This window comes from Melopsittacus undulatus, chromosome 2, assembly GCF_012275295.1.
Source record: "Melopsittacus undulatus isolate bMelUnd1 chromosome 2, bMelUnd1.mat.Z, whole genome shotgun sequence".
In the NCBI taxonomy this organism is placed as follows: Eukaryota; Metazoa; Chordata; class Aves; order Psittaciformes; family Psittaculidae; genus Melopsittacus; species Melopsittacus undulatus.
This window is the reverse complement of record NC_047528.1, coordinates 1,903,012-1,916,601: the sequence shown is the minus strand read 5'-3', so window position 1 is coordinate 1,916,601 and position 13,590 is coordinate 1,903,012. Positions and strand designations below refer to the sequence as shown.

At 46.4% G+C, this 13,590-nt stretch overlaps 1 protein-coding gene across 4 annotated transcripts in view; it reads right to left on the bottom strand.

The window, feature by feature from the left end:
• The window catches only part of GDPD5 (glycerophosphodiester phosphodiesterase domain containing 5), a 165,164-nt gene that overhangs the window by 23,084 nt on the left and 128,490 nt on the right, over positions 1–13,590 (bottom strand). For all 4 annotated transcript variants that reach the window (XM_034074565.1, XM_034074568.1, XM_034074566.1 and 1 more), the window contains exons 6-8: positions 13,302–13,400; positions 12,074–12,167; positions 8,535–8,680 (exon numbers count right to left, since the gene is read on the bottom strand). In XM_034074565.1, the coding sequence (XP_033930456.1) occupies positions 8,535–8,680; positions 12,074–12,167; positions 13,302–13,400 (339 nt within the window). The remainder of the gene's footprint in view (positions 1–8,534; positions 8,681–12,073; positions 12,168–13,301; positions 13,401–13,590) is intronic.

Here is a 13,590-nt window from a genome sequence, read left to right as displayed (position 1 = left end):
GCACACCAGATATAAACCACCACAACTATGGAGGAAATACAGGCAAGCTTTCTGCTCTGAAACACAAGTACATCAAAATAAAGCTAATTTTAAAGCTTTTCTAGTTTCCAATTTGCTTTCAGGTTTAGGGCACCTCTAACCCCATTTTCCACCCATCTCTGCACCATCAGCACCAGTAGGTTCCCATCAAGACACAAGCCATGATTTTCATGGGGTTCAGAAGAGGAACAATTAGAACTAAGGCCTAAAAACACCATGAAAGGTACACAATAAAAACCTGCTCAAGAGTTTAAGGTGTCTCTAAAAATCACTTGTTTTCTATAAGCTCATCACCTTCAATGCTTGGGTGAGCAAAGCTTTAGGGCACAATCATCAGACCAAATGTCAGCAACAACCTTCGCATAGCTCCGGTTATCTCTCCACTCAATTCCTCTGGCTCAAGCCACCATCAATACTAGTTCGTTTCTGTTTGCTCCAAGGCGATACAGAGCCACGTTATCATCCCAAAAAGGCTCCCAGTCAAAGCCTGGCTTGTCTAGGTGAAGACAGAGCCAATACCCCCATCACACACACTAGTACAACCCAGCACTGGGTCACACAAGGTCGGGCTACAAGAGCTTGTTGCAGTGTCTGCACGATGCTCAGAGCTGTCAGCAGGGAGCAGCAGCCACAAAGATCTGAAGATCCCATCCGATTTGCTCTATCTCTTTGGGTTGCTTTCAGCATCTTGGGTTTCTTATCCCAAGTAGCTCAGGTTCCTTTGAGATAACAGGGTAAGGTGATGCCCTCTCCACAGGGTAATGCTCGATGTCTGCTTAAGGAGACTGCCACAATCACAGGGCAATAAAGTGAGATAGCTGAGCTAGAGCTCACAACACAAGACCATCAGCCTGTCAGGATGATGTAACACAAGTCCATAGCATCATAGAATCAATGAGGTTGGAAAAGCCCTTTAAGCTCATCCACTCCAACCATTCCCAGCACTATCAAGGCCACCACTGCCCCATGGCACTGAGGCCTCGTCTCCATGGGGTATGAACACTTGCAGGGATGGTGACTGCAGCCCTGCCCTGGGCAGCCTGTTCCAATGCCTGAGCACCATTTCTTTACGTGATTTGATGATCTTAAAGCTCTTTTCCAGCCTAGCTGATTATATGATCCTATAGAAGTGATGTTCATGCATGTAATGCTATTAATTCAGCCTGCAGTGAGCAACAGACAGAGATACTCACTGAGTTTTAAAACTCAGGGCACTATGACAGTCCCATCACCCTCAGCACTCAAGTCAGTTGCTACTGAGCTTAACCCCATGGAGTTAAAGCGATCCCAGCCCCAGGAATGGAATATTCCACTCCTGCCACATCTCTAGCCCCTACAGAGCTTGCAGACCAAGATTCACTCTTCAGTAAGGGTAAAACTTAATTGGATCCCACTTAGGGCTGTGTGTGGTTGCTCAGATATGAGGCACATCTATTCCTTTCCCAGGAATATAACCCTAAATGGGAGAGAAATAAACCTACAAAACTCTGGCCAGACCCAGGCTGCAAATGCAGCTGTGCAGAGGAAACAGCATTTGAAACTGTTCTATAGAAATACACACTCTGAAGCTGTAACATCACAGAATCCAGCCTGGTTTGGGCTGGAAGGGACCTTAAAGCTCATCCAGTTCCAACCCCAACACCTTCCACTGGAGCAGCTGCTCCAAGCCCCTGTGTCCAACCTGGCCTTGAGCACTGCCAGGGATGGGGCAGCCACAGCTTCTCTGGGCACCCTGTGCCAGCGCCTCAGCACCCTCCCAGGGAACAGCTTCTGCCTCAGAGCTCAGCTCAGTCTCCCCTCTCTTGGGCAGGTTCAAGCCATTCCCCTTGGCCTAGCCCTACAGGCCCTTGTCCCAAGTCCCTCTCCAGCTTTCCTGCAGCCCCTTAAGCACTGGAAAGCTGCTATATATAAAACATATGACATATTTATATTGTATCTGAAGTTTCCTTTTTTCCCCCTTTAGGATTGTACGTATATAACTTCAACTATGAATTGCATAAACTTCCATATGTATCTATAACCATATCTGATGACACAGTACTGATCTTGTATTGATAGTTTAGATATGACACTTGAACCACAAACTTCCACATACGACTGTCTCACCTTCATCACAAGACCCCTGCAAGTGAAGAACATCACAGATGGATGAATAGCTCTGTCTGCTCTGAATCAGCAAACAGTACGGATGTCAGCAGAGGTGCTCTCCATAACGCCATGCCCTGTGTGTGCTGGGTAGTCTCTATAACACCACAAGGCTATTACTTGGCAGCCTGATTCCCTGTGTGTCAGAAGCTTTGGAAAAGTAGATTATATATAAGCCTTGCAGGCAAAGACGTCATCTTCTTGTGAGCATGTGGTGGGTAAGCTCCTAACCTGGAAAGAGCCACTTATCTTGATATAAATAATAGCATCTCCACATGAGTGCATCATCGATGCAGAAAGCTGTCCTCCCTGGTTTCCAACCCTCTGGGTCAATCCAAGCCTTCAGGGGACTGGACAAGCCACTCACCAAGGAGTGAGTAACCCAGTAAAGGTCAAGCAGACAGCAAGGAAAGCAGTTTTAACCCTGTTCCTATTCCCAGAGGCTCTCCTGGCACTACTACAGAGGCAGGATTTCTCTGTGCTGGGGGTTCATATCCCATGCAATATGAATCTGTTGTGAAAAGGGAAAATCTGAGATGTATTCCCATCATCCCAGTCTGTTTCATTACAAGAAAGAGGGAGTGAAACCCCACATCAGTATGGTTTAAGTAGAGATGCAGCCAAGTGGGACAGTTGCTGGCACAGGATTTACTTGCTGAGCGTTAAGCTTTTGTTAAAGGGCTTCACAGCAAAACTGCAATAACTATACATAAATGCATAAGTTTCCTGCTTAGATTACTCTCTGGCTCCCTCCAGTTTGTTTTATAGGTTTCCTCCTTGATACAATACATTCTGGGGCCTAAAACCTAAACCCAGGTTTGCATTGATTGGACTCAATTACTTAAGTAACCCAGTGCTGAAGTGAAGGAAACCCTGGGACACAATGCAAGGATTTCACCCCAAAACCTGTCTCCTATACACACCACACCAACACCCACTGAAAGCCAGACAGACCCTGTGCAGTGTTCCAGCAGCTGTTCACACTTGGTCTGATAGGCTCAGCCCTTGCAAAACTCAGGTTACTCTCATTCCTTTCTGCCCACAGAGACACAGCAAAGGATCTCTAGAGAGCTACCCATGAATTAACTCATTCTGACTACTTTTATGCTTAGAAGTCAATTGCAAGGGTGTTCAAATGGAGTCGAGAGCTTTGGACCTTCCTTAATGAAGATTATAGCAGTGTGCTAGTCAAGGCAGAGGTGGCCATCACTATGTTGTGTTTCTCCTTTAATTACCCAGGCCTCCAGAAAGCACCATCACCAATCACTGCATCATTGCATGTTGAGGATGCTAACAAAGAAGCTTGCACAAGAGAACTGAACTCCTTCCCCTGCATTGTGCACTGAGCTGCACTAAAGGACTTGATGCTTGCTCCATCAACAGGCTTTAAAGATACCTTTCTGTAAACATGAGCATCATTTTTGGTGTTCTCATGATCTTTATCTCTCCTTTCCAGTCTCAATCTCCTCGTGAGACAATAACTGGACTCATCACACAAGGTAATACCTGGAAAATTGGATTTTCCTTCCATAAAAAGACATCCTTTGGCATTCTCTGTATGGGGGGGGGATCTGCCAGGATGCTGGGTTTCAGCATTAGTGTTCCATTGTATCAGGTCACTATGAGGCAATAACAATACTGTTTAAAACAGAAAATGAAATAGGTCTTTAATCCCCAGGAATTCAAGGTGGATACAGGGATGCTGGAGAGGGACTCTTCATTAGGGACTGTTGGGATAGGACAAGGGGTGATGGGGTCAGACTGAAACAGGGGAAACTCAGGCTGGAGATAAGGAAGAAGCTGTTCCCTGTGAGGGTGCTGAGGTGCTGGCACAGGGTGCCCAGAGAAGCTGTGGCTGCCCCATCCCTGGCAGTGCTCAAGGCCAGGTTGGACACAGGGGCTTGGAGCAGCTGCTCCAGTGGAAGGGGTCCCTGCCTGTGGCAGGGGTTGGAGCTGGAGGAGCTTTAAGCTCCCTTCCAACCCAAACCAGTCTGGGATTCTATGAACTCCACATGGAATTGTCCCACGAACAGCAGGACATGTTCCCTGTTGAGACAAAACATTCCCATGCAATAACCCAACAGGCAACCCTAAGCGCACTTAAACGTTGGCTTCCCACCAACATACTTTGTCCTATTGCAATGGGTACTTTTCCACTCTGGAATTGTGCAAAGCCAATGAGTCAGCAGGGCTGAAACTGCTCCTCCCAGCACAGTGTCTGTGCTCAGCAAGGAGATGGGCATCATGTGTCGTGCAGGAAGGAGCTCAACAGCATGAGCACCGTATCCATCGCTGTTAAGACATGCCAAAACCCAGCTGTGCATGTGGTTTGCCAAAAGAGTTCATTTTGATGCTGTTTGTAGCCTCCAGCTCTGAAATCAAGAGCTGTTCTTGCCTCTGACATGTCTGAATGGTTTCTACAGGTTCTGGACCAACCACTGCCTTTTTGGTCCCAGTAATGGGATGTGAGTTTCCAAGGAGATAGATGCAGCTCTTGCTCAACTAAGTCCTTGCTATCATTAATCCTTTGGGTGATTTACCTGCCATTTGAAATCAGAGGTCATCATGATGAGCCTAATGATTTTTATATGGAATGTATATAGGACTAACAGCCTGAAACCAAGCAGGAATCAACACTTTGGACATCACCTTCAGATCTCAAAAGCAAAGACAACGTGCCTCAACCTGAAGCACCATGTGAAGAAAGACACTTGGGAGAAGACTTTCAATGGCAAATGACAGTTCCTCATTCCCACCTCAGTTTTGGTCCCAGCTTTTACCTTCTACCCTTGTTTTGGCTTATTCTCAGCATAAGGACAGTATTTGCCAGCACAGGGAGAACAGAGTCAAGTCTATTTGTCATGGGAGTCCAGAAAGGCAGAAATGGATCTGGAGGATGAATAATTCATTTTAAAAGAGCCTTTGAAAAGAAAGTGATTGATTAACTAAGCACCTGCTAGGAGAAAGGGTTTTCAGCTAGCACCCTGCTGGCAATGGACATTTAGCATAGCAAACGGTGGCCAGGACTGGATAACATTTAGGCAATGGAAGGTATGAGGAGTCAAGCAGAAGAGTCTTTCTAACAGAGAATTAAAGCCTGGGAGGGGGGAATAGGATGATAAAGAAGGGATGTGGCTTGGAGAAGTGGTACTGCTACAACAAAGGGTCAGCCAGTGTGGGACCAGCAGCTCTCCTGTACCACAAAGACAGACTTCATAAGGGTACAGATGCCAGGATGGGTTCTGGTTTTCTCTTGCTACTCCAAATGAAAGGGCTTTTTCCCTCTTCCACTGCTCCAAGACAAATTCTATGAGCCATATGGCCTCTGTTCCTCACTTCTTTCCCCCACAGAACAAGAACAGCAGTTGAGTTCCATGCACACACCATGAATGCTGCTCTTAAATACCCTAAAGGGACAAGAGAAGAGAGACAAGGTATGTGCATGCATGGAGGAAAGCAGAGAGGAGCACAGAGGAATATCATTGCCACTGTTTTAGGAGCAGGCTGCATGCACTGATGGATCACTATCCCCCAGGTAGTTCACACAGCTTGGAAATGGGAAAACTCCATTGGAAATGGGAAAACTCCATTGGAAATGGGAAAGCTCCATTGGAAATGGGAAAGCTCCATTGGAAATGGGAGAACTCCATTGGAAATGGGAAAACTCCATTGGAAATGGGAAAACTCCATTGGAAATGGGAAGACTCCATTTCACCACCTTTTGCCTCATGTACCATACACCACGTCCCCCAGAACCCCGTTTATTCCAGGACAGCAAGCATCTTCAGCCATGCCATGCATCTCCTTCACTGGCATTTGTCAGAAGAGCACTCAGTTGTACTTGTGTCTGTCTAGTACAAGAACATTGGATGTACACACGCAACATAAAGTCCCTTCCAACCCCAACCATTCTATGATTCTATTATGGATCCAGCCCTGCCAGACTGGTGAAGCCATCAGCTATCAGGCTCTATCAGAGCACATGTGTCTGCACAGCAAACCACATTTGCCTTGCTTTAGGAGATTCAAAGGCAAATACTGCATTGCTTTTTATCCTCTCCAGTCCCACCAGATCTAACTTCACTTCAGGCCCCAGATTCTCAGGTGCTGCAGACTTGATCTAGGCATTGCCCAAGGGAGGATGTCTGTGTCCTACAGCACAGAATCCAGACTCTTCTCTAGGCTATTTCCTCCTCTCCAGCTTGACTTGGCTCCATTTCTCCAAGCACAATCTACACACAGCAAAAGCAAAGCAAGAAGCCCTGTGAAACAAGACTCAATGAGCAGAAATGCTGTCTGGCAAGGCTGAAAATCCCTAGTTTCCAAGCAAATATGACTTAGTACCACCTGAGGACTTGTACTGCAGATGGGGCTCTTCAAACTCAAGCTGCTATTTGCTACAGTGAAAAGCTGAGCATAGATGGAAGTAGAAGGAAGCTTAGATCATCTCTGGGCTTCATCTCTCTCATCCCACCTCAGCTTTGCTACTCAAGAGCATCACCACACATACAGCAAAGGTAAAGCAGTTGGATAAACCCATTGCCAGCTCATTGTGAGACATGGGGGCTACTGCTTGGAGGCTGGAAGAAGACTTGGTAGTGTCCAGTCTTGCTTCTTGTGGGTGTCAGAGCAAACCATCTGCTGCTAATGGACAACCTGCTCTGTGCATTGGGAATGCTAAAGGGGAAGTTCAGGACTCCGATGAATGCCACAGCTCCACACACAGCACTGACTGCTCTCCACCCTTGCTCTTGGTCAGCCTTTGTAACTCAGCACCCTGACATGCAGGCAGCATCTTCCATTTGTTCCACCCTGCAAGGAGTGATTGTGGGCTCCAAAGAACATGAAGCAAAGCAAAGGGCCAAACTCTGCTGGGATTCTAACTCCAGGCAAGGTTTATGTAAACTAGCTGGAAGATAGAAACTAAACAGCAGAATTCCTTCTTTAGAAGGCTATGAGGGGCACTCAAGCCTGGAAACCCCACTGGGACAATAGAATCCCAGACTGGTTTGGGTTGAAGGGACCTTAAAGCTCATCCAGTCCCAACCATGGGCAGGGACCCCTTCCACTGGAGCAGCTGCTCCAAGCCCCTGTGTCCAACCTGGCCTTGAGCACTGCCAGGGATGGGGCAGCCACAGCTTCTCTGGGCACCCTGTGCCAGCGCCTCAGCACCCTCAAAGGGAAGAGCTTCTGCCTAAGAGCTCATCTAACAGCTTTATGATTCCCTACCACACAGGAAGCATGCGGACCCCAGGTTCTCCCTTGGCTGCTTCTGGCTTTCATGCATGCAAAAACCATTTACCATGCCCAGACCTTCATTTCACCACCCAGAGGCAATGGAGTAAGGAGTGACACAAATTAAGCTGGCACTTCAAGGGACTGCTTAAAGAAAGACATCATTAAAGTGAACTAAAATACTTGTGTCGTGATAGGCACTTATGTCCCTTAGCAAACTCTTTGCGCGCACTCTTAAGCTTGGAGAAGAGCTCAAGGACATTCCAACCTGACAAATAGCTTCTGACAGTCTATACAGATAATTTCACTGCTCTGAATGTCAGCAAAAAGTTAGTTAAATGCCTTAAAATATACATATATAAAGTACATTTGCCTACTCTACAGTATGCAAGGCAATCAACCAGCAGAAAGAGATAGAGGTGCAACCATTCAACACACCTTGGTACAGAAGCACCCAAACCAGAGACCCAAACTCTACAGGATAGCTTTATTCAAGCCAATACACTCCATATTTAGCCTGGATATGTCCAGAAACTTCAGAGAAGAACTCTATGATTATGATTTCAAGCTCTACCCAGAGGCAGATGACAGGAATGTTTCATCACCTCACCCCATCTCATGATGTTCTGCAATGCAAGAGCACCATGCAGTCATGTAGGGTCAAGCACAGCTTGTTTGGATCTTAGTGCACACTGCCATGTACTTGAGGCATCTTGCTGAGAGCTGAGTTTAACCATGGCTGGTGAGGTCCTGCAAAGGACATGGAGACAGAGCCCTCAAGCTCTAACATAATAAAGAATACCATTATCTTCTCTTGCTACAGCTCAAGGACTAAGGATGGAGAGCAAACACCAGCAGAACCAGCAGCCAGAAGGATGCAATGGCACAAACCACCCTTAGCAAAGCAAGGATTGGCCTTTGGTTTGAAAGGCATCTGGGACATGACTCGACTCTGGGCTCATGCACTGAATTACCACCACTGCAATCCTAGCCTTAAAGCTGCATTTGTCATATATATTCTCTGGAGAGCAGCCTGGAGACCATCAGATCCAGTTCTGCCTGCATAGAGGATGGTAGAACCAGACAACAAGTAGTAATAACATCAGACTACTCACCATTGGTGCTCCACGGTGACCTATGATGGCTGGCTTTGGTCCCAGAGCCTTCTTCTCCATTATGCAAGGGGATGAGATGGTGAGGGGGACGAGGTAAAGTGCAACTACAACTGCGAGGTATGCTGTGAACATCAGCATCTGAGAAGCTGAGATGGAAAGAGAGAGAAAGAGCTGGTGAAAACCTTGATCCTGATCTCATACCATAGGAGTGAAGTCACTGCACCTTCACCTTCCTCTATAGAAGAGATCTTTTTGCTCTTCAAGTCCTGAGGGAGGTTTTCACTTCATTTTGCATTGGAGAAACAGGTTAAGTGAATTGCTTAAAGTCATAGAATCATGGAAGGGTTTGGGTTGGAAAGGACCTTAAGATCACCCAGTGCCAAGCCCCCTCTCCCATGGTCCCTGCAATGTAGCCCAAAACAACACTGATTTTCAGCCCATCAGGTGGAACAGCACCAAACATTGCCCTTCCTGACAGCAGAAATAGAGCATCAGATAAATACACCTATAAATAAGCCATGGGACCATGTTGGTGCACTGGATAGCTTAGAGAAACCCTTGGGTTGTGATGGTGCTGCTCTACCCAGGGTCTCCACAAGCAACTGTATTACAGCACCAGCAAATGCAGCAAATAGGGTATCAGCTGCAATGCTTGGGGCTGAACAAACAGCTCTGCCTCCCATCTCCAACTACCAGTGACTTCCCACAAGGTCCAAAGTCTCTGGGAGTCTTTCAAAGGTGCTGACAGTGCAACAGAGACACCCTTGTACCCAACAGACGTGTTGCTTATAAAGAACAACAGGCACCTTTGAACTCCTGAGCTATTTGGAGTCACTTGAAACCACAGATATTAAAGCAAAATACTTCAATTCTTATTTTAATAATAATGATGTATTTTGAAAACTCGTTCAGGGTTTGGAACTTGAGGGAAAACCTCCAAAATATCCTTTAAAACAAATATTTGCAATGGGTATATGATGGAGAAGGTGGGGTTTAAAAGGGAAGGACAGAGCAGCCCAGGTCTGGTCCTGACCACAACTGATCTGGTTTCACCCATAAATAAGGTGCTTTTTGCATCCACCACCTATTAGCCTCATTCAACGTGTTCCTATGAGCCAGAAAGGAACACTAGTAACTTTGCCAGCTAATCTTTCCTCCTCTGTGGAAGAGAGGTCAGTCATCCACAGAGCACTCAAGGCACTGAATGGCATCGTGCTAAGTGAGTTCATGCTGTGTCCTGCACTATAAACACACAGTGCCCTGTGCTCCATCAGCACCAAAATCATGAAATACATGGGATTAGAAGGAACCTTTAAGCTCATCCAGTTCCAACCATCTTGCCATGGGCAGGGACACCTTCCACTAGAGCAGCTTGCTCCAAGCCCCATCCAACCTGGCTCAGGTTCAGACTAAAAGCAAGCATCATGTGAAATGCATGGGCATTCAAGAACAGTGATCACTGGGCTGCACCCACAAGGAAAGGATGCCCCAGCATGGGTCATGTTAAAGTGACCAGGATGGACAGGGCCTTTGAGCAAGCTGCTCCAGTGGAAGGGGTCCCTGCCCTTGGCAGGGGGTTGGAACTGGATGAGCTTTAAGGTCCCTTCAACCCAAACCAGTCTGAATTCTGTGAATGGAGACCAAACATTTTATAGCATCATAGACTCATAGAATGGTTTGGGTTGGAAAGGACCTTAAGATCATCCAGTTCCAACCCCCTGCCATGGGCAGGGACACCTCACACTAAACCATGGCACCCAAGGCTCTGTCCAACCTGGCCTTGAACACTGCCAGGGATGGAGCATTCACAGCTTCCCTGGGCAACCCATTCCAGTGAATGCTACCTTTGAAAAGACTTTGAAAGCATCTATTCTCTATACAGTAACATAGATGGAATGAACATAAATTGAAAGAAAATAGATGAATTTGCTCAGAAAGGAAGATGGTTGCTCATGACTGTCACATGCCTCAAAGAAATGAGACTTGATGCAAGAGCAGATTTGCACCAAAGCAGCTGCACCAGCTATTTCCAGAGGACTCCTATTAGTGAATGAAACTGTATTTTCCCATTCCAAGTGACTGTGGGTTCTCGCAATTGTTCTCTTCCCTTTTTAACACCATCACATCAAGTGTATCTGCACCAAAAAGCCTGTGAACTCCTCCAGGTAAGATGTGCTTCACAAGTAAAATGACCCCAAAATGACTCCAAGATCAAACGGTTTCCTTATAAACCAAACCCCACAGAGCCAGGAGCAGAAGAAGAGAAGGGAAACTGCTTCCTGGCTTAGCTAAAAGGCAGAAGGAATTCAGAAGGAGCGCATGGAATAGCTGCTTTAGGCATAACCACAAGTCCTCCCTTAACTGGCAGCCTAATTACATGCTAGGCCATACTTAAGAAGAACTGGGTACAACTTTATTGGCATATTTATAACTCAAGGCAGAGCAATTCTTGCTTAAAAGGTCTTTCTGGTGAGCAAAACCTTTCCATCTACAGACACCATTTCCTCATTCTTCACTCCCACTTCTTGGAAGTCTCTTGCAAGTGTTGCCAAATCCTTCCAGGGCTTGTTTTTTACTGGGGGTTAAATACCCATTCAAATGTATTGTTCCGGAGCTGGCGCTAATGGCTGGGAAAATCCACGGATGCCCTGAAGAAATACACTTCTGAGGGCACAGGGATCAAGTTATTTCACATGAAAACCTTGGGAGAGCCCCTGGCAATGGGGTGGGATAAGGGGATGCACAGAAGAGCTTCAGTGGAGAGAAGCATCAATAGGATGAGCTGGGTTCAGTGTGACCTTCACAGCTCTTCTCCCTTAGACCTTTGACCATGTCTTTGTATGCATTCAAGTAAGCACCTAACCGTCAGAGGACCAGATCTCTACTGAGCCCTCTGGGTGCTACTGTACCACAAGCAAGAAGTCCATTAAGACTTTCAAAAGCCAGAAATGCAGATGAACAAGAAGCCAGGAGAAGGAAGAAGTGCTTATGAGATAGAGAGAATACTGCATGTTAGCTGCAGAGGGTGCATTTATGTTTTCTAAAGTAGACTGATAGAAATCTCAATGCTTTTATTCACTTCATCATTTAAAATAGCTCTTTTGTCTCCAGCCCAGGTGTGCTTCTGACTACAGACTGACAGCCATGGGATCTGTGCACATTCCAATGAAGTTAGGATGCTCCATCCCCAGCAGTGTTGGGACACAGGAGCTTGGAGCAACCTGGTCTAATGGTAGGTGTCCCTGCCCATGGCAGGGGGCTAGAACTGGAGGAGCTTTAAGGTCCCTTCAACCCAACCCATTGGAACTAGATGATCTTAAGGTCCTTTCCAACCTTAACTATTCTATGATTCTATTCCATTCCCAGATCAGAAGCACCACTCCAGTATCACACAGATTACTCCAGCAGAGCATCCACCTCCCCATCGTGGCTGAGTGTAGGATGCTGAGCCCTGGGAAGGAACCAGCGTTGCCCCCAAAGAGAGAACCCAATACCCCACCAGCCCCTGACCACCATGCAAGGACACAAGTGGTACTCACTGGCTTTCTCCGTGCGTGCAAACTGCCCCGCTACCAACCACGACAGGGCTGTGACTGCTGCAAGGGCTCCTATATGCAAGAAAGGGGCTGTGGCCTGCAGGACACAAGAACAGGAGAGGAAAAAAGGTATTGCAAACACAACAACACCTTGGAAATCCACTGATCCCTCAGGCTCCATAGGGCATCAGACCATTCCGTTTCCAGTTGGATGTTACACCTTTCCTACATTAGGCTCCTGCATCCTATTTGGGTATCTCTTCTTCCAAATCCTACCTCTGCCTTTGGTACTCAAGCCTCTAAGAATCACAGAATGGTTTGGGTTGGAAGGGACCTTTCAAAGCTCATTTAGCCCATTCAGTAAGCACAGATATCTTCATTGGGATCAGGTTGTCCAGAAGTCAAAGCAGGAAGAGACATGGAGCTGTTGGAATGAGTCCAGAGGAGGCCATGGAGATGCTGTGAGGGCTGGAGCAGCTCTGCTCTGGAGCCAGGCTGGGGCAGTAACAAAGATCTTCTTAGGAAGGTCTTAGAGCAAGCTGCTCCAGTGGAAAGTGTCCCTGCCCATGGCATGGGGTTGGAGCTGCATGAGCGTTAAGGTCCCTTCAACCCAAACCATCCTATGAACACACTATATTGTGTATCATCACATCATATCACCAGGAGAGAAAGCTTGAGAAGCATCCTCTGAGTCACACTTCTGCTCTCCAGTTGTCTGCCTAAATCTTAAACTCAAAACAACAACAAAACACCAACCAGGAAAGGGAAGCACTTGTCAGATGCATTAGTCACTCATGTCAGTGCTGTTCTTCCCCACCCCACAGGACAAGAACACAGCAGTTGCATTCATTTTTAGGTATATAAACTTATGTGCAATGTGAAAACAAACCCAGAGTACTCCTCCCATGAGCCTGGGATGAACACAGCGCTCCAGGCTGGACACCAACATCCCTAGCCAAAACAAGGGGAGGAATTGCCCTCTCCATCCAGCAGCTATGAGTCACACTCAGTATTTTCCACCTCAAAGTCTGCAGCCAAGCCTGGTTTGAGTTTATGAGCCCAGGAGATGGAGACAAAGTCATAATGGCCTTGAAGACTCCATAGGGGTTTTGCTGCCACTTTTCTCATTGCCAAGACTTCGATATTGGAAGTCACAAACATCAAGACAGGGTTTTATACAGCAGAAAGCTGCATGCGGCCCCTTTGAGAAGCATCCCTGCAGATAACTTACTTGTAGTGAAATAAATACCATCTCCCATTCATCATCCCAGAGCTGTGCTATCGATGACATGGTCACCACGGTAGTTATCAAGGTTGTCACCAGGCCAATCTGCAACAAAGGAGAGTATTTACACATCCTGTAGCCTATCATTTATCATCTAATACTAAAATAAAATCTAACACTAAAATAAAGTCTAATACTAAAATAAAATCTAATACTAAAATAAAATCTAATATTAAAATAAAATCTAACACTAAAATAAAATCTAATACTAAAATAAAGTCTAATAATAATTAAA